At 40.2% G+C, this 18,642-nt stretch overlaps 2 protein-coding genes and 1 pseudogene across 3 annotated transcripts in view; 2 read left to right on the top strand and 1 right to left on the bottom strand.

Annotated features, from left to right (window-relative positions):
- Axdnd1 (axonemal dynein light chain domain containing 1) overlaps positions 1-2,298 on the top strand; it is a 145,506-nt gene extending 143,208 nt beyond the window's left edge. The window contains exon 23 of the mRNA XM_023703604.1: positions 708-2,298. Coding sequence (XP_023559372.1) covers positions 708-766 — 59 coding nt within the window. The 3' untranslated portion in view covers positions 767-2,298. The remainder of the gene's footprint in view (positions 1-707) is intronic.
- A 689-nt stretch (positions 2,299-2,987) lies between these two features.
- Positions 2,988-18,642, bottom strand: part of Nphs2 (NPHS2, podocin) — a 22,966-nt gene continuing 7,311 nt past the window's right edge. The window contains exons 4-8 of one of the 2 annotated variants that reach the window (XM_004643440.2): positions 16,848-16,930; positions 9,978-10,181; positions 7,561-7,616; positions 5,679-5,757; positions 2,988-4,677 (exon numbers count right to left, since the gene is read on the bottom strand). In XM_004643440.2, coding sequence (XP_004643497.1) covers positions 4,399-4,677; positions 5,679-5,757; positions 7,561-7,616; positions 9,978-10,181; positions 16,848-16,930 — 701 coding nt within the window. In that variant the 3' untranslated portion in view covers positions 2,988-4,398. Of the gene's footprint in view, positions 4,678-5,678; positions 5,758-7,560; positions 7,617-9,977; positions 10,182-16,847; positions 16,931-18,642 lie in introns of those variants that run through there. The other variant, XM_023703625.1, reaches the window with a different exon arrangement.
- Positions 13,794-14,327, top strand: LOC105743851 (annotated as a pseudogene).

Raw genomic sequence — 18,642 nt, 5'->3', positions numbered from 1 at the left:
TATTTTTTAATAATCAGCAAATCACTGTGCTCTGAACTATGAGTAAAGAAAGGAATTCAAAAGGGAGTTTACAGAGATAAAATATGACTTAGTCCTTGATCTCGGAAGGGCTTGAAACTGCATGTGGGGAAGATACCCTAAAATCAATGCCAGTGTTGAAGCAAAGTGAGCAAGAGTGGAGGGAGACAGCAGCAGCCAGTCTGAAGGACTCAGAGTGGGAGGTGAGGTGTCGAGGGGCCATTTCACAGCCTGCCAGGAAGAGCAGGCCTAATGGCCCAGGGCCCCAGGACCCATTCCAGGAGTGGGGCTTGTGTTGGGTCTGCGCTGAGGAGACTGGAGAAGAGGGTGGAGACAGGCGAGGGATGCAGTACACAGGAGGGCTCTAAGAAATATTCAGATTTTTCCACCACGCTTGAGATATGAGCAAGAGTGAAGAGGAAATAGTCTTCCTTCTCTGCTCTGCTTCTTGGTCACATAGTCCCCTGCTCCAGCACCTAGAACCCAAGCAAGTAACTCACCATACTCAAACGCTGGAAAATGTATTCTGAATCACAATAACCACTTTAGAGCCAAATTTTGGGCAAACAGCTTGTTTACAGCTTGGAAGTTATGCAGGCAAAATGGAATTTTAAAACTGCTTTTTAAACTTAAAAGCCCATAGTAAATATATTATTGCTATCATCCTCTATTTGTTTTTGTCTTTTCAGAGGCACCACGCAAATCCAAAACCCGGACTAAATCCAGTAACAAGCCCAAGCCCAAGTAGCATCCGTAGAGCACAGGGGTTCACAGTGGCTGCATCCCCTGAACATGCCAGACATCGCTGAGCTGTGGAGCTGACAACATGCCTCCCTTGAGGAATTCCCCTGGCAACCACTGCTAGAAAGGCCGTGGAAGACAACCCAAGAGCTTTTTCTCTCAAAAAACACAGCAGTGGCTAAGGGACTCAGTGTACTAGTTTACTTCCCAGATTAAAAACAGTTTATGAAAAGGTTTGCTAGCCTCTTTGATTGGTTTCCTGAGAGATCTGTGAGAAGTGTTGGTTTCTGTTAAGAATGTTTTTGGAAGACTTTGGACCCTGAACAAAAAAGTGTTAAATAAAAAGCTTAAATGTTTTCAACTCAGAAAAGCGGATCCAGATAATACCCTTAGGTTTCTGTAGCATTTTTAGATTTCTTCTGATTTCAGACATTCGATAACCCTACAAATAGGAGAGGGAGATACTGCTCTCCCCATTTCTAAAAGGATGACAGCGAGGCCCAGGACAGAAGATTTTCTGAAGTTACAGAGCTGATTGGCAGCCAGGTCCCCAAAGCATTAGGCTCCTAGACTGTTTGGCTGTGGCAAAGGGGTACATGGTCTTGGCTCACACGGCTTCCTTCACAGGGCCTGTACTGGGGGAAGACTCACCCTGAGTCTCCTTTTTTTTTTCCTTTTATTACCTACTTTGTCTGTTCTGTTAATGACCCTACATCCATATAGTCATGAGAGATGGACTAACCTCAAAATAAGATAAATGACAAATGTTTATGCTGGGCAGTCACTCACCCAGGGCCACTGCCTAAGCTGTACTTTACCTCTCTGACTCCAAACACTCCTGCTGCACTTGTTCTGGCTCCACACATCTGGAATTCCCTTGGTTATCTCCTGGAATGTGAGGCTTTTACTCATTCAGCCTCAGAAGCCACCTATCTCTAGAGCTCCCAGCTTTATTTATATCTTTATTTTTTATTAGTACATGTTTGCCATACATAACAATCCCATTCATGGTGGGGAATTGGTACCTGTACATAAGAGATCTTAATTGTTTCTTCCCCATTCCCCTCCTTTCCCTTCAAGCCTTCTTCCTTTCCCCATTCAAAAAACTCTATTACCATTTTTTCTTCCCATATCTTTTTTTTAAAAAATCCCTTTACTCTTCCTTCCCTCCTATTCCCCCCTCCCTCGTTCCAGTTTGCATCTGAGTTCTTACTTCTGCATACCTATCCTGTAATTGCCTCTTATTTACACTTTGGGAGTCTCACGCAAGAGAAACAATATGATATTTAAACTTGTATGTCTGATTTATTTCACTTGAGATTGTGGTCTGGAGATGTATCCATCTACCTATAAATGTTTCAAATTGATCCTTTATGGCAGAATAGGACTCCCTTATATATAAAAGCTACATTTTCTTTATCCATTTCCTTTATCATTTGTTGCTCCTACCAACAATGAAAAAGGGTTCCTCTTTCCTCACAGCCTCACCAGCATTTGTTATTGGTCGATTTCTTGATAACAGCCACTCTTCTGGAGATGGAATCTCAATATTGTTTTAATTTGTGTTTCTCAGATGACCAGTAAATTGAATATTTTTTTTCATATATTTATTTGCTGTTTGTATTTCTTCATCTGAGAAGCAGTTATTCATTTCAGATGCCCATTTCTGGATTGGGTCTTTAAATTTGGGGAGGAAGTCTGATTTTTTTGAGTTCTTTATGTGTTGTAGATTTTAGTCCTCTGAGAAGTAGCTGGCAAATTTTTTCCTCTTTCTGTGGGTTATAGCTTTACTCTTAGTAGTTCTTTTACTGTACAAAAGCTGTCTTGATGTGATCCCATTTGTTGATTTTTTGGTAATATTTCCTATACACTTGGGGTGCTGTTCATAAAATCTTTGCCTGTACCTATGTCTTTAAGAGTTTTACCATTCTATCTTCCAGCAGATCAGGTGCTTCTGTTTTAATATTTAGATCTTTGATCCATTTCAAGTTTAGGTTAGTGTATGGTGAGAGTAGCATCTAGGTTCCATCTTTGCTATGTGAAAACCCAGTTTTCCCAGCACCATTTGTTAAAGAGGCTCTTTCTTCCAGTGAAGGTGTTTGGCCCCTTTGTGAAGATAAGGTAGCTGTATGTGCTTGGAGTTATTTTTGCATCTTCTGTTCTCTGATCCTCAAGTGTGGGTTTTTGTTTCTTTTTTTCTTTTCTTTTTATTTTTTCTTTCTTTCTTTTTTTTTTGCCAATCCCATTCCCAGCCTTATTTAAATTGAACCACTTGAGAACATGTACATATGGTCTTCTATATTTCATTCCCACCATGACATTACAAGCATTTGTTTCAAAGTACACATGCACTTGGGTTCACAGGACAGCAAAAGCAGTACTGAAAAGTTTCTGCTCATAGTGGGCAACAGTTACAGCCAGATAGCAGTCTCCTTTTTCTTGCCTAGGTTTAACACAACAGGAATGGAAAATGGGAGATGGATTACCATGGTTACCTTGTCCTCCCCACAGTCTGTTGGACATGTAGTTGTGACTGGGAGTGGCTTGTTTTGTCTCCCAAAAAAGTAGTTTTTCTGATGAGAGATCACAGGGAATTGTTCACTATATCTTTATAATATAGCTCTCAGCAATATTGCTATAATGCTTCTCTAAGTGCAAAAAAAGCTGGAAGTGCAATTGATGACCCCTTTTCAAAAGATAAGACTTCTGCACTCTCTCCTTAATTCTCATTCTCTACTGAGCAAATGCACTGACACACAGGCCAGAATTTTAGAGGGCACGGGAGTGCTCATGGTCCCAGTAGATCTACTGCTGAAGAACAATGTAATAGTCAGGAGCATGCAGAAAAGACTAAGGCAGGTATAGTATAGCTCATACTGTTTGAAGAAATAAGCAATCTGGCGCATTCTATACTGAAATACATTACTCTCAGCCCCTATTTTTATTGACTCTTCCTCAGTTTAAAGACTATCGCTTTTATCCTTTTATTAAATAAGGTATCTGCATACAAAGATTTCCTTTTACATTCTTTTCGTTGGGTATAAATTTGATGTTCAATGTGCACACATCTCTTCTTCCACTTATTCAGGAACACTGAGGGTGGCTGCTGTGTAACCGTCAGGATTGGCTATGAGGAACTGGGAACTAAAAGACAGAGTGTCGTGGGGGCTGGGGCGTGGGAGCAGCTCCTTTAGAGAGCTGGCAGTGGAGCTGGAGCAAAGCCTGAATCTTAAATACAGGGTTGCAATCAAGTGTGATAAGCACAATGATAGGGGCTCAAACAAAGGGATACGGAGGCTGCCAAAACCTCACCCAAGGCCCCAGAGACTGTACAGTGAAAAGGACATTTGAACTAAGGCTTCACAAGTCAAAATTGACCACGTTTAGAAACAAATTTATTCCACCGTAGAATGTATATTAAAGCTCTTTCCCATAATTCCTTTGCTTAGATGATCCACCTAGCTTGTTAGGAACCTTCAACATCCTTCACCATCTCACCGTCTTCTCACGTATGTGTCTGCACTGTGACGTAAGGCTCTCCAAGGACGTTCCGTTCCGCAACCAAAGAAGGGCAGGAAGTGAGGACAGCTGTGTCTAACACAGATCCTGGACAGTCGCAGTATACTTTGCCCATCTATTCTACAACATGGGAGAGTCTTTCTTTTTGGGATTTAGTGGCTCAACAGGTCTGGCAGAAGTTGGAAGGGGGATGCTTCCTTGAGCTCGACTGCTGGGAGAGGACAAGAAATTTAGCATGTCAAGCGGCAAAGGTAAAACCACTGTGGAAGGTTTCTCCATGGACAAAGACTGAAGAGTGTGGAGGTATCGAAGCTGAACAGCAGCCGGTGTACCTGACAGGATCTCAGCAGCCATCCTCAGGGACTCGGAGGCAGCCTTCTCCCCTTCCGCAGCTATCATCTAGGAAACAGATGTGAAGAAAAGCCGAGTAATTGTGCTTCTCTATTCCACGTGGATTTTAATGCTTCACTATTCAGTGTGTTTCAGCAAACAAGCACAGAGGATCTGCTCGGGGGCAGGTGCTGTGAGCACAGAACAGATTTAGCTTTTGTTCTGAAGGCCCTTGAGATCGGGGAGACAGATGAAGCCATTAATCAACATTCCATCAAGGCAGAAGTTGTTATAGGCCATGAAAAATATCCATGAAGCATTAAGGAAGTTATTAATGTCTGGCGGGCTTGAAAAATTAGTAGGATTTTGTCATACAGCAGAAAAATTGGCCAGCATTTCAGGTCAAGGCATGGAATTATGAAAGGGTGACCTTCTGCTTGTTCAAGATGAATGGTAAGCATTTCTGAAGAGGCACCAAGCTTTCCGCCCAGAAGCCTCCAGAGAAGACCCCCTTCCTCCCCTTCGGTGCTCCAAAGCTATTGCTGCTGTTCTGTAAGTAGGGTTTTCTCTTCATCTACTTTCTGTTCTTCCTTTCTTTCCTCATTATCCTCTTCCCAAAACTCCCCACCCTCCTCTCTTGGAAGCTTCTGGCAGCCCTATCTTTGTGCTCCCTGGCATTGAGGGAACTGATCAGGGGTGTTTCTTCAAAGCTTGTGCAGGTAGAGGGACATAAACCAGGATTTACAGGGGATTAACCTAGAGGTGACAGGTGACTGAGATTACTCAGGGAAGGAAGTCAGTGCAAGAGATGGATGATGAGGGAGGAGAGAGGATGAAGGCAAGACTCAGGAAGAAAGTGGACACTGAACAGGAGCTTTGGAGAGGAAGGTGTATGCCTAGAAACAGTAAGAGTCCTTCCAACAGAGTGCTCAGGCACAAGCTAGATTCCACTCAGGGATGAGGCTAAGGAAGCAAGGGAGAAATGTTATCCAAAAGCAGGCCTTCCTTGAGCCCCTGGTGTTCATTTGGGAACACTTGGTGAGAGTTAGGAGTATTCAGCACCAACTCACCCGCACTCTGGCCTGTCTCTGTGCTTCAGCTTCCACAGCCAGTGAGTGCTGAACCCCCGCAGGCAACCTTACATCTTTACTGAAAGAAAAAACAGGCGGGCATGTAGGTACAGCGGTGACCTTAGCATCCAGCGCTTTCTTACACACTTGCCACCCTCTCCACTACTGTCCCCTGAGGAGTACAGTTTTTATTTAATAGAATGTGCTATCTGTCCCAAGGGGGGAACAGAGCCTCAAATGCAGAAGTGGACTACCACTGATGCTGCAGGGGGCTGCGATGTTCTACATAAACATATTTTGGGTCCATATATGATCAGTTTTCCAATTTAAGATTTAATGTAACCTCTAGATATTAAATTTGAAACTGAAAACCAGCCTTGAAGAACAATACAATTAATAAGAAAGAGGAATTTAAGTTCATAGAAGACAGGTATTGATTTTAAAGAGTAAAATAGACCAAATAAAAATTTCAGTGCTAGGGCTGGCCAGATAGCTCAATGGACTAAAGCACCTGCTTAGGCAGAGGACAGCGGCCGGGGTTCGATCCACAGTGTGCCATGCCAGCCCTGCCCATGGGGCGCACTGAGATGGTGAATGAGCCTAGGTGTGGTGGTGCACGCCTGTAATCCCAGCACTTGGGAGGCTGAAAACAGGAGAATCACTGAGTTCAATCTACGTAGTGAGACCCTGTACACCCTATAGACCCTGTCCTAAGTCCAGAAAATAAATAAATAAAAACCTTAATGCTAAATGATACAGAAGTGTCTTGTCTCCCCGAGTATAGCTCTGGAAAACACATATGGAAGAATTTAGTAGTTCTTCAGAAAGTTACTGTATAGCCCAGGTGTCTCATTCCCACATACACTCCTATGTATGTGAACTTGTTTAAACAAAAACTTGCAAGTGAAAGTTCATTCTAATATTATCCAGAACAGCCAAAAAATAGCTAATTGGTAAACAGATAAAATTTTATACAGGCATACAATGGAATATTATTTTACTATAAAAAGGGATGAAGTACTGACACTGCTACACCGTAAATGAACCTTGAAAACATTATGCTGAGTGAAAAGCCAGATGCAGAGGGCCTCATATTGTATGGTTCCACTCGTGAAATGTCCAGAAGAGGCAGATGCATAGACACAGAAACTAAATTAGTGGTTACCAGGGGCCCGGGAGCGAGAGGGAGAGGGGAGCTCCTGCTTAATGAATGCTGGCTGCTGGGGAGATAGCTCAGTAGAATAAGTGCTTGCCTGGCAAGTGCAAGGTCCTGAGTTCAATCTCCGATACTGGAAAAAAAAAAAAGTCCTGGCTGCCTTTTAGACTGATGGAAACATTCTGAAATTAGATGGCAGTGGCAGCTGTACTTGGTGAATATACTAAAATCACTGAGCCATATGCTTTAAAGCTGTCTGTGTGCCAAGTTTTATATGGCTTTTGTTTGTCTGTTTTTGAGACAGGGTCTCGCTATGTAGTTCAGGCTGATCTTAAACTCACTGTGTAGCCCAGACTGGCCTTGAATTCCTCATTATAGCCCAGGCTTTGCCTTGAAATGACAGTTTTCCTGCCTATGCCTCCCAAGTCCTGGGATTACAGGCATGCATCACCAGGCCCGACAATTTTATGTGATACTATATTTTTAAAACAGGTTTGTTTTTCTTATACATGGTGAAAAAAAAATCATGACGATAATTTGCCCATGTGTGACAATATATTGTATATTTTGGCTATGAGATATTAGATGGTTTCTTCTTTCTTTGTTCTAAATGTATACTAATGTGGCTACAGCACTCAAAATGATTTTTCAAAAGTGAAATACTTTAAAAGAAACAAAAGTATTTCCCTGTATTATGTTGTTCTTCCTGGTTATTTTCCTACCCACATTTCTGTTCTCTCCACTTTGATTCCCCAAATACAGGTCACTGAATCCAAGGCAACCTGCGGAAGGAAGGGTTCAGATATCAGTAGGCTCCTCCCAGCAGGAGTAGGGCACACCTGCACACCAGAGGCCACTATGTGCTGACAAAGCCTATTTCCTTTCGGGGACAGCACTTGTCTGCTTGGCTTTGCTCAACTTCATGGTGCCTGCCACAGAGCTAACTTGCACAGTGCCACACTCAGTAATTATTTATGTAACTAAGGTGATGCGATAGGATGACAGTGGCCCCCAAAAGGGCCATGTCCTGATCACTAAGACCTGAGAATGAATGCTACCCAAGAGGGACCCTGCAGTTGTGATTAAGTCAGAGAATCTCAATATGGGGAGACTATTCTGGATTACCACGTAGGCCCCTGAATACAACTACAAGTGGCCTTGTAAGAGAGAGGCAGAGGGAGATTTGGTGACAAAAAAGAAGGGGGTGTGAAGACGGAGGCAGATTTGCAGAGCTGCACTTTGAAGATGGAGGAAGGGGAGGAAGGGAGGAGGAATGCAGGCAGCCACCAGATGCTGAAAAAGGCGAGGATGCGGTTTGTCTCTCAGAGCCTTCAGAAGCAATGGAGCCTGCTGACACCTTGATGTAAGCCCTCTGAGATGGATTTGGATTGTGATCTTCAAGGTTATAAAAGAATAAGCTCATACTGTTTTAAGACACCAAGTTTACAGTAACTTAGTATAGAGGCACTAGGAAACTCATCATATAGATGGTCTATTTGTTACTGCTTTAATATGCATTTATTGGAGAGTAAGAATCTCTAGCCTCCCTGCCCCATGGCTGTCATTCACAAGGTGCTTTCTGTTCCTTACTGTTGGTGGCATCAGTTCCCCCTGCTTCCCAGTCCTTTCTGTCCTCTGAGGCTAAAGTTGGAAACACGGTGGCTGGGGGTGCACTGTGGCTTCTGGAGAGGAGGGGCAGGGCCCGGAGCTCTCCATGCTGCCTGTCCTCTTCCCTCTTATTTTCTGATTATTTCTTAGGGTATACTGGTGGGGTAGGGGAGTAAGGGATGTTGATAAATACACCACAGAGGAGGTAGCATCCTACAGAACACATAGTATTTCTATGGAAAAAACCGGGGGATTTTATGTGGAGAAACAGCTCCGGGGGAGGCCTGGAAGCATCCAAGTGCTGAATGCTGTGCAATCACCAAGTAGGCTGGAGAATTAGATTCAAGTGGAGGAAGGAGGCAAAGCAAGGCCACAATAGTTGGGTCATTTCATTATTCATCCAAACAACTCTGCTGTGTGACAAGATCCATGCCAGGAGCTAAGGACAGAGAGATGAATAAGGTATGACACCTGCCACTAAGGAGTTATCATAATCTGGGGAGAATACATATAAATACATAAATTGTAATTTAATGAAACAAGCACAAGCTTGACTGACAAGTGTCTAGATTTTGTCCTCCAGAGGAAAAGACAAACAAAGGGAACAGTTGGGGACAGTTGGGAAGTATGCTGTGCCTTAAATGACAGAACAATGACTTTCATGTGTCCCCCTTATTCTTTCTTCCTAGTTTCTCTTATTTGTCAATGTTTACCTTTTTCATCAAGGTGCTAATTCTAGTTTTCTACTATTTTGCACACTGCATTTTTTCAGATTATTAAATGTTTAGGTCCCATGAAGAATAATCATGAATGCCTCTGATTCTTAGGGTCTATTTATTTAAATTCCTCCCACCACCTCTATGTAACTTACAGTCTCATAACTCATTCTGGGCTCATGTGCTCCATGGTCTTAGCAGTAGGGCCAGTCACTGGCATTGCCTGTTGGCAGGCCAGCTGCCTGGAGTCTGGCTCTGCTCTCTACATGCCTTAATACGCCTGGCCATGGATGCTAGATTACCTCCGGACTACCTAAGGCTACTCCTTTCTCCTCCTCTAATTCCCAATCCATTAAATCCAGACAGTTGATTGGGCAATTAATCATGAAAGGGTTGTGACATTATAACTGTTCAGGAAGCCTTGGTTGAATTCTCATTACTTAACTTTGTGCAAACTATGCTTATTTCCCCAGCTAGTCTGCAAGCTCCTAGGAACCAGGCTCAGCATCTTCACATACCACCAGCCATGCCCCTCCTTCCCCACCAGCCCCACCACTCCACCAGTAGCCACTTCCAATATGTCGCAAGTATTTCATAATGAATTTAAATCACAGGAGTGGACCCAACAATCACTAGGGGTAGGGCTGAGGGCAAAATGTGTGTACCAGGATTAGTGGCCCAATTTGATAACTTCCTAATTAGCAATAACCTAACAGCATTTTGAATAGTTAAATGCATAGCAAGTAGAATATTTAATAACTGTCTAATAAATGAGAAAAAGATATTTCAAAATATTCAACATTAGACTTATCTACTTACCTTTAAATCTTGGGCAATGGTCTTCCTTTCTAGAAGAATTTCTGTGAGTGATCGATGGGCTAAGAGACGCTTCATGGTGGTTTGCACAAGAAATTGGACAGCTTTGGACACGTGAGCAAGACTGCTTAGGAGAAGAGATGCATTTTCCATTTGGTAGTAGCAGATGGCATCTATCTCTATTATAAGCATGTCTTTGGTCACAACCTAGGCAGAAAAATGTGTGGATAGTAGGCTTGATTCTTGGGCTCCTCTGTGGAGCTAAAGGAACTAAATGTTTTTAAAGTGAATTATAGCAAAGGGGAAAAAAGAGTGATCAGCAAATCCTGTATTCAAAATAGAGATGGTTTTGGAAAATGATGGAGTTTTTATTATATGCACTAAAGAATCCATCATGGGGCCAAGGAGATAGCTCAGTGGAATAAGCACTTGCCTGGCAAATGCAAAATCCTGAGTTCAATTCCCAGTACCGGGAAAGAAAAAAACAAAAAGAATTCATCATGATTTACAGAAATTGTTCCTGTTTTAAATCCTTTCTTTAAAAAGTCAGGAAGAATTTTTGTATGAACACATTTCATTAACTTTATATTATACCTTTCTAAAATGATGCACTCAAATCTGTGTTAAAAAGAGAGGCATATTATAGGAAACAAGTACTCATGCATGTTTCCTGGAGTGTACATTAGTGGCTAATTTGCAAAATAAATCAAAAGCCCTTAACAATGCATGCTCTTGCACTGAAATAGAGGCAGCAACAAAAATCCTGACACTCAAGAAAAGTAGACCTGATGGATTCACTGCAGAATTTTACCAGAACTTCAGAGAAGAACTATTGCCAATACTCCTCAAGCTCCTCCATGAAATTGAAGGGGAAGGAGCACTGCCAAATTGATTCCTGAAAGCTAGCATTACCCTGATGCCAAACCTAGACAAGAAATCAACAAAAAAAGAAAACTACAAGCCAATGTCCTTAAGAAACACAGATGCAAAATTCCTTGATGGGATACTTGTAAATAGACTACAACAAGTCATGAAAAATATTATCTACCATCACTTTATCCCAGAGATGCAGGATGATTCAACATATGTAAATCAATAAATGTAATATATGTCACACAAGCAGAAGCAAGGGAAAAAATTCATGTTGTCACCTCTGTAGATGCAGAAAATGACCTTAACAAAATCCAACATCCACTCAGGATAAAAACCCTGATGGAAATAGGAATAAAAGAATCCTACCTTAATCTGATAAGATCCACTTACAACAAACCCACTGGAAACAACATACTAAATGGGCACTCACATTAAAATCAGGAACAAGATAAGGAGGTCCATTCTTACCATTCTTAATCAAATTAGTATTTGAAATTTTAAAGCAATCCAGCAAAATAAAGACACAAAGAGGTTATGAATAGGAAAGTAAGATAACAAACTATCCTTATTTGCAGATGCTGTCTGATCCTTTAAATATAACATCACCAAATTTTTTTTACCAGAAGACTTCCTAAAACTAATAAATTCAGCAAAGTGGCAGTCTACAGAATCAATTCATGAAAATCAGTAGTGTACTTGTACAGCAACAATAAGCCCATCTTAAAAGAAATCAGGAAAACAATCCCATTCATGGGCTTCAAAAAAATTAAATACCTAAGAATTAAAGACCTCTATAACAAAATTATAGGACCCTTAGAAAAAGACTGACAAAGACATTAGGAAACAGATGTCTCTTGATCTTAGATAGGCAGAATCAATATTGTTCAAATGGTCATGTTAGCAAAATTAATATATAGATTTTATGAAGTTCTAATTAAATTATCAATAGCATTCTTCCCAAAAACTGAAAAAAGCATTCCTGAAATGTATATGAAAGCTAAAGAAATCCAGAATAGCCAAAGTAATCCTGAGCAAAAAGAGCAAAGCAGAAAACATTACAATCCTGGACCTCAAGTTATATTGCAAAGCTACTATAATAAACACAGCATGGCACTGGCAAACAGACAGACATACTGATCAAAGGAATAGAAGAGAGGATGCAGAAACAACCGCAGGTACCTTCAGCCACCTGACTGTTAACAAGTGAATAAAAACATAGGCTAAAGGCAATCACTTTAACAAAATGTGTCAGGAAAGCCATTTCATCCACATGCCAGTGAATGAACCTAGACATGTATCTCTTACTCTGTACTAAAATCAAATTAGAATGGATCAAAGACCTAGATATTAAGACAGCAACACCAAATCTTTTGAATACAAAAATAGGTGAAACTCTTGAAGACACAGACATAGGTAAAGGCTTTCTTAATAAAACTCCAATTGCAGAATAAATAATACCAAAATCAACAAATGGGAGTACATCAAAATAAAAAGCTTCTGCACAGCAAAGGAAATGACTAACAGAGGAAAAAGACTAAAAAATGAGACAAGAATTTTGCCAGCTTATCCTTGAAAAGGGAACAAATATCTAGAAAATATAAAGAACTCAAAAGACTAGACCCACCCAATGAAAATGGGCAACTGAAAGGAATAAGCACTTCTCAAAACAAGAAATATTAATAGCCAATAAATACATGAAAAATGTTCGGCATCTTTGGCCATTAGAAAAGCAAAAAAATAATACTGTGCTTTCATCTTACTCCAGGAAGAACAGCTGTCATCAAGAACTCAAAAACAAAGAAACAAAAAAATATTGATGAGGTTGTGAGGAAAAAGCAGAAAAACCTTTCTATATTGTTGGTGGGAACGTACACTAACACAGCCCTATGCAAATCACTATAAGAGTCCTCAAAAACCTAATAATAGAAATTCCACTGGACTCAGCTATCTCTCTTCTGAGTTATCTTGTCAAAAGAGCTGAAGATATATTACAGTGATCTGCATACCTATGATGTTAGCAGAACAATTCATAGTAGTGAAACTATGAAAGCAGCCTATATGCCCATGACAGATAAGTGGATAAAGAAAATGTAATATATATGTAAATATATGTTACTTAGTCATGAAAAAGAAAAATGGATTGACCTTAAGACTATAATGCAACGTGAAATGAAGGTAAATTCACATAGTTTTTTAAAATAAGAAACCCAAATGAAAATAATTTTAAAAGCATAATAAAAAAGAGATGACGCAGGGGCCAGGGATTAATCCCCAGGCCTGCCATGCCAGCCCTGCCCCCAGGGCTCGCTGAGACTGCAATTGAGACTGGGCATGGTGTGCACACCTGTAATCCTAGCTCTTGGGAGGCTGCAAATAGGCAGATCACTATGAGTCTGATCTAGTAGTGAGACCCTGAATACCATGTAGACCCTTCCCTAAAATACAAAACAGAAAGAGAGAGAGAGAGAGAGAGAGAGAGAGAGAGAGAGAGAGAGAGATGATAGGAAACAAAAGGATACACCTTTCAGACTGGGGAAGGGATGTGGGGAATGGGGCACAGCAAAGGAAGGGATTGAAAGGGAAAATAAAAGTGATTAAGATTTGATGTGTATGTACCAGTTTCCCAATAAGCATTACAAACATATAACAATAAAAAGATGTATGTTCTCAGTATTTTCAAACATTTATCATAGTGATATTTTAAGAATTTAGCAGTAAGAATTATTTGTAGTATTGCTCATTGTGATAAAATACTGGAAAGAATTTACATCAATAATGAGTTGGTTAAATAAATGGTGATATAGTCACACAATGACATACTACATGTCCATTTGAAATAAAGGGCTAGAAGATAGCTAATATATGAAAAGATGATCACCATATCATGTTGAGTAATGAAAAGGCATGTTCCCTCTTCCTGTGAGCAGCTTTAGGTGACCTGTGAAAATGGTTCGCTACTTTCTAGACCCAGAAAACCCCACAAAATCACGCAAATCAAGAGGCTCAAATCTTTGCATTCACTTTAAGAACACACGTGAAACTGCCCAGGCCACCAAGGGTGTGCATATCCGAAAGGCCATCAAATATCTGAAGGATGTCACATTAAAGAAGCAATGTGTGCCATTCCGGCATTACAATGGTGGAGTTGGCAGGTGTGCCCAGGCCAAACAGTGGGGCTGCACACAGGGTTGGTGGCCCAAAAAGAGTGCTGAAGTTTTGCTGCACACGCTCAAAAATGCAAAGAGTAATGCTGAACTTAAGGGTTTAGATGTAGATTCTCTGGTAATTGAACATATCCAAGTGAACAAGGCACCCAAGATGCACCGCTGTACTTACAGAGCTCATGGCCAGATTAATCCATCCACGAGCTCCCCCTGCCATACTGAGATGATCCTTACTGAGAAGGAGCAAATTGTTCCTAAACCAGAGGAGGAAGTTGCACAGAAGGAAAAGATATCCCAGAAGAAACTGAAGAAATGAAAACTTATGGCACAGGAATAAATTAAGCATAAAATAAATGCAAATAAAATTAATGTTGTCTATTTGAAAAAAAATGAAAAGGCATGTTCTCAGTGGTATAGTTCTTTTGTTTGTTTTTGGTTTTTGTGCAGGGTCTCACTACGCAGCTCAGACTCATAGTGATATTCCCGTTTTCTGCCCCCCTAGTGCCGGGATTACAGGTGTGTGCCCCCGTGCCTAGACTTCATCACTGGCTCAGTGCACCTACGAGCAGGGCCAGTGTGGCATAAATAGTTTATACACATAGCCACACGCACACTCATCTGTAAATAAGTCACATACATTAGAAAAGCCTGAAAGAATATACTCTAAATCAAAAGTTATCTATAACAGTAGGATTAGAGGTAAGTATATTTTCCCAGTGTTTTTTAATCAATGCATATTAATTACCCAGAAGAGTTGTGAGTATAACATAATTTGATCATTCCCAATGTTTTTATTGTGCCATCGATATTTCTAGCTCCAGGGAGACCGAGGCAGGAAGAGCACTATCAGTTCAAGGCCATCCTGGGCTATGCAGTGAGTTCAAGGCCAGCCTAAACAACATAGTAAGACCCTTTCACTAAAAAAAAAACCAATCAATAAATAAAGTAAGTTTACTATCAATGATTTTAAATGTACTGTTCTATGGTATTAAATACATCCATAATGTGTATAGCATAATATATATACCTTTCATCTTCATAACTCTTTTCATCTTGTGAGTGAAACTTCATATCCATTAAACCATAACTCCCCATTACCCCTACCTGTCACCTTTGGCATCCACCATTATACTGTCTCTATGAGCTTTATTAATCTAAATACCTTACAAAAGTGGAATCACAGTATTTTTCTTGTGCTTGCTTTCTCACTTAGAAAGTGAGAAATAAAATCAAGTTTCAGCCATGTTGTAGCATATGTCAGGATTTCCTTATAATGTAAATAGTCCACTGTTTGGATGTGTGACGTTTTACCTATCTATTTGTCTGATGATGGTCACTCGCACTACTTCTGTCTTAAGTCTTACAAATAATGCAAAGACTGAAGTAAAATTAGAATAGGTTTTATTTCTTCCTTTTATTCAATTTTATTATCTAAAATAGACATTTCTCAAAACATAATTTCTCTTTACAAAAAGAATAAGAACCCCAGATTGAAAGTGGAAGAAAGCTGAGGAAAAGCTTATAAATCTGAATCACTGAGAAAAATCTGAAAAAAAAGAAAAAAGAAAAATCTGAAGGAAAAAAAAGCAATCTACTTGTTGCTTTCGAGGTTTTTAGTTATAGCAAACTACAGCATAACATAAGATTTACTATCTTTTGTGGTGTACATTTTAGGACTAATCTTAAATATAGAGTTCAGTAATGCAACCAATTCCCAGAATGCTTTTCGACTGGCAAAGCAGATGTTCATTTTAGGTAACAACTGCCTGGTTCTCCCTCTCCACCGCCCCTGGCAACTACCATTCTACTTTCTATCCCTATGAATTTAACAAGTCTAGGTACTTTGTATAAGTGGAATCATTTAATACTTGTTTGTTTTTTTTGGCTGGCATATTTAGGTTTCTTTAAGATTCATCTAGGTTGTAGAATATGTTAGAATTTTCTTCCTGTTCAGTCCTCAGTGACCATTTGGGCTGCTTCTATTTTAAGGGTATTATGAATAACATTGCTATGAATGTAGCTGTACAAATATTTCTTCAAGATGCTTCTTTTAACTCTTTGAGGTATACATAAAAATGAAAATTAATAGGTCATGTGTTAATAGTTTTAATTTATTGAGAAGCTGCATTCTGTAGTCTACACTGTTTTACATATCTTTCATTTTTTAAAAATTTTCCTGAAAAGAAATTTATTTGTCTTTCTGGCTAAGTAATACTCCACTGTGTCAGTACATCAAGTTTTCTTTCTTTTTTCTTTTTTTTTGTTTTACATTTCTATAGTGTACATTTCAGTTGGAGAGGATGTTATCTACATCCTCTTCCACACCTGTTGTTTTTTATTGTTTTTATAGTGCCCTCTTAGTGGATATAAGGTGGTGCTTTGTTGTGGTTTAGATTTGTATTTCTCTTACGACTGATGATATTGAGCATATTTTTATATGTCTGTGGCCATTTCTATATTATCATTATCTTTGTATGTCTTTGGAGAAATGTCAGTTCAAATCTATATGAGACAGGATTTTCTAGCAAAACAGAACTATGAGAGAGAGAGAGAGAGAGAGAGAGAGAGAGAGAGAGAGAGAGAGAGGTATATATCTTTTTTATATATCTTCAATATAACCCCCTGTAAGATAAATAATCTGCAAATATTTTCTCCCATTGCACAGGTTGCCTTTCACCCTACTGATTGTGTCCTTTGGTACAGAAAAGTGAACTCTGATGTAGACCATCTCTTCATTTTCTTTCCTACTTTTAAGCATAGTCATTTTCCCTGGGTTAGAATTAGTAGCTCAACCATGGAAAATGTAGAAAGAAAGCCAAAGCTACCATTTTCTTACCTCATGAAAGGGTATCTCCAAGGTCTGGAGACGAAGGTCCACCTTGCGGTACGTATCTAGGCAAGGCAAAACGAAGAACAGACCTAGAACAGGGGTTAGAGGAAGTAAGTAGGTGAAGAGTGGACATGGACAGTGTTTGGGGATCACCTTTTCAGGTTCAATTGCCCATTAGCCTCCAACAACACAGAGATCTTTGGGAAATCTTGCCTCTGCCCCCAAAGTGATTTGTTTTGTTTTGCTTTGGGTTATTTTAGGGAGGTTGTAGCTAAGGTTCCCATATAAATTGTTATTCAAATTGGGACCTTTCTGAGGATAAAAAGGCATCTTAAAGCTTACTCATAAGAAAAAGTGTAAACAATTATTCCCAGAAAATTGGGCTCTATGGTTTCAACAGAGATTTCAGATTTCAATTCCATGTCTGTCTCTACTTCTGACAGCATTCCCTAAGTACACTGTTGTATGCATTATTTTTAGCCTTATCATCTGATGTAGGGCCTTGTAGGTGCTCTACAAAATTGCTTTTAATCTATGTACCCATCTGTCAAAATTTCTTAAAATATGAGCCCCACCAGTAATCAGAATAACATTATCATGATAGCAGCCTGCTGGCTGACCAATTAATCCTCACTTATCCAATAAAATGGACAGGATCGCCTCTTTCGGGTCCTCCTTTCCAAGATGACGAAAAAAAGAAGGTACAATGGTTGTGCCAATAAGGGCCACGGTTATGTGCAGCCTATTTGCTGCATGAACTGCGCCCGGTGCATACCCAAGGATAAGGCTATTAAGAAGTTTGTCATTCGGAACATAGTGGAGGCCACCACCATCAGGGACATTTCCGAAGCGAGTGTCTTCGACGGTTATGTGCTTCCCGAGCTGTATGTGAAGCTGCATTACGGTGTGAGTTGTGCCATTCACAGCAAAGTGGTCAGAAATCAATCTCATGAAGCCCGAAACGACCGAACTCCTCCACCCTGATTTAGACCTGCTGGTGCTGCCCCACGACCTCCACCAAAGCCCATGTAAGGGGAGCTCGGTTTTAATGGACTGAAGAAAACTCTCTTGAGAAAGAAATAATAAATTGAATGTTATACTTTAAAAAAAATGGATAGGATCAATGTATGCTAAGCATCTGTAGATGAATTTACTGAGATTCCAAAGTTCCTTGAGATGCTATTGGATTCTTCAAGAGCCATAGATTTGTTGGAACCAGTAGTGTCTCACAGAACTTAGGCTCTGTCTAGGGAGCAGCACAGCTACTAGCCCTTCTGGGATATGATGGAGAGGGCTCCAGAATAGAAGGGCCACAGCAAGATGGTTACCTCCTGGAACTCCAGAGTTTAGTTCTACTTTTGTATGGACTCATATGTTGGGTTCTGAATCTTCAAAGTCCAATTTGTGTCTTCCACATTGGTCTCCATTCTCTACTTGTTTCTGTGGGCCCTGCTGAGAACTCAGAAGTTTTCCAGGATATGTACCGTGGAACTTTGCTCTTTCTCTTGCTTTCCTGGCTGCTTCTATCTCCAAACATTAATTTCTAAATATTTCAGATCAATCGTACCTCTATCTATGCCCTATAGTCAGCCTGGATCCCCAAACATCATTTCCACTAGGTTTGAGGACTCTGAGGTCAGAGACTGGGTCTTACTCATCAACTCGGTTGTCTCTCCTAGTTAGCACAGACTGAGAACACAGAAACGATTTAGTATGCTGATCTTTACCTGTCTTTTATGATTTGATCTGTCCCCTCATTTCTGAAGTAGTTCAGTTTTTCTCTGAGAATTCACAGGATATA

Source organism: Octodon degus, unplaced genomic scaffold (assembly GCF_000260255.1).
Source record: "Octodon degus isolate 3935 unplaced genomic scaffold, OctDeg1.0 scaffold00176, whole genome shotgun sequence".
Lineage (NCBI taxonomy): Eukaryota > Metazoa > Chordata > Mammalia > Rodentia > Octodontidae > Octodon > Octodon degus.
The sequence above is the reverse complement of the archived record's forward strand: the minus strand, read 5'-3'. Positions and strand labels throughout refer to the sequence as shown.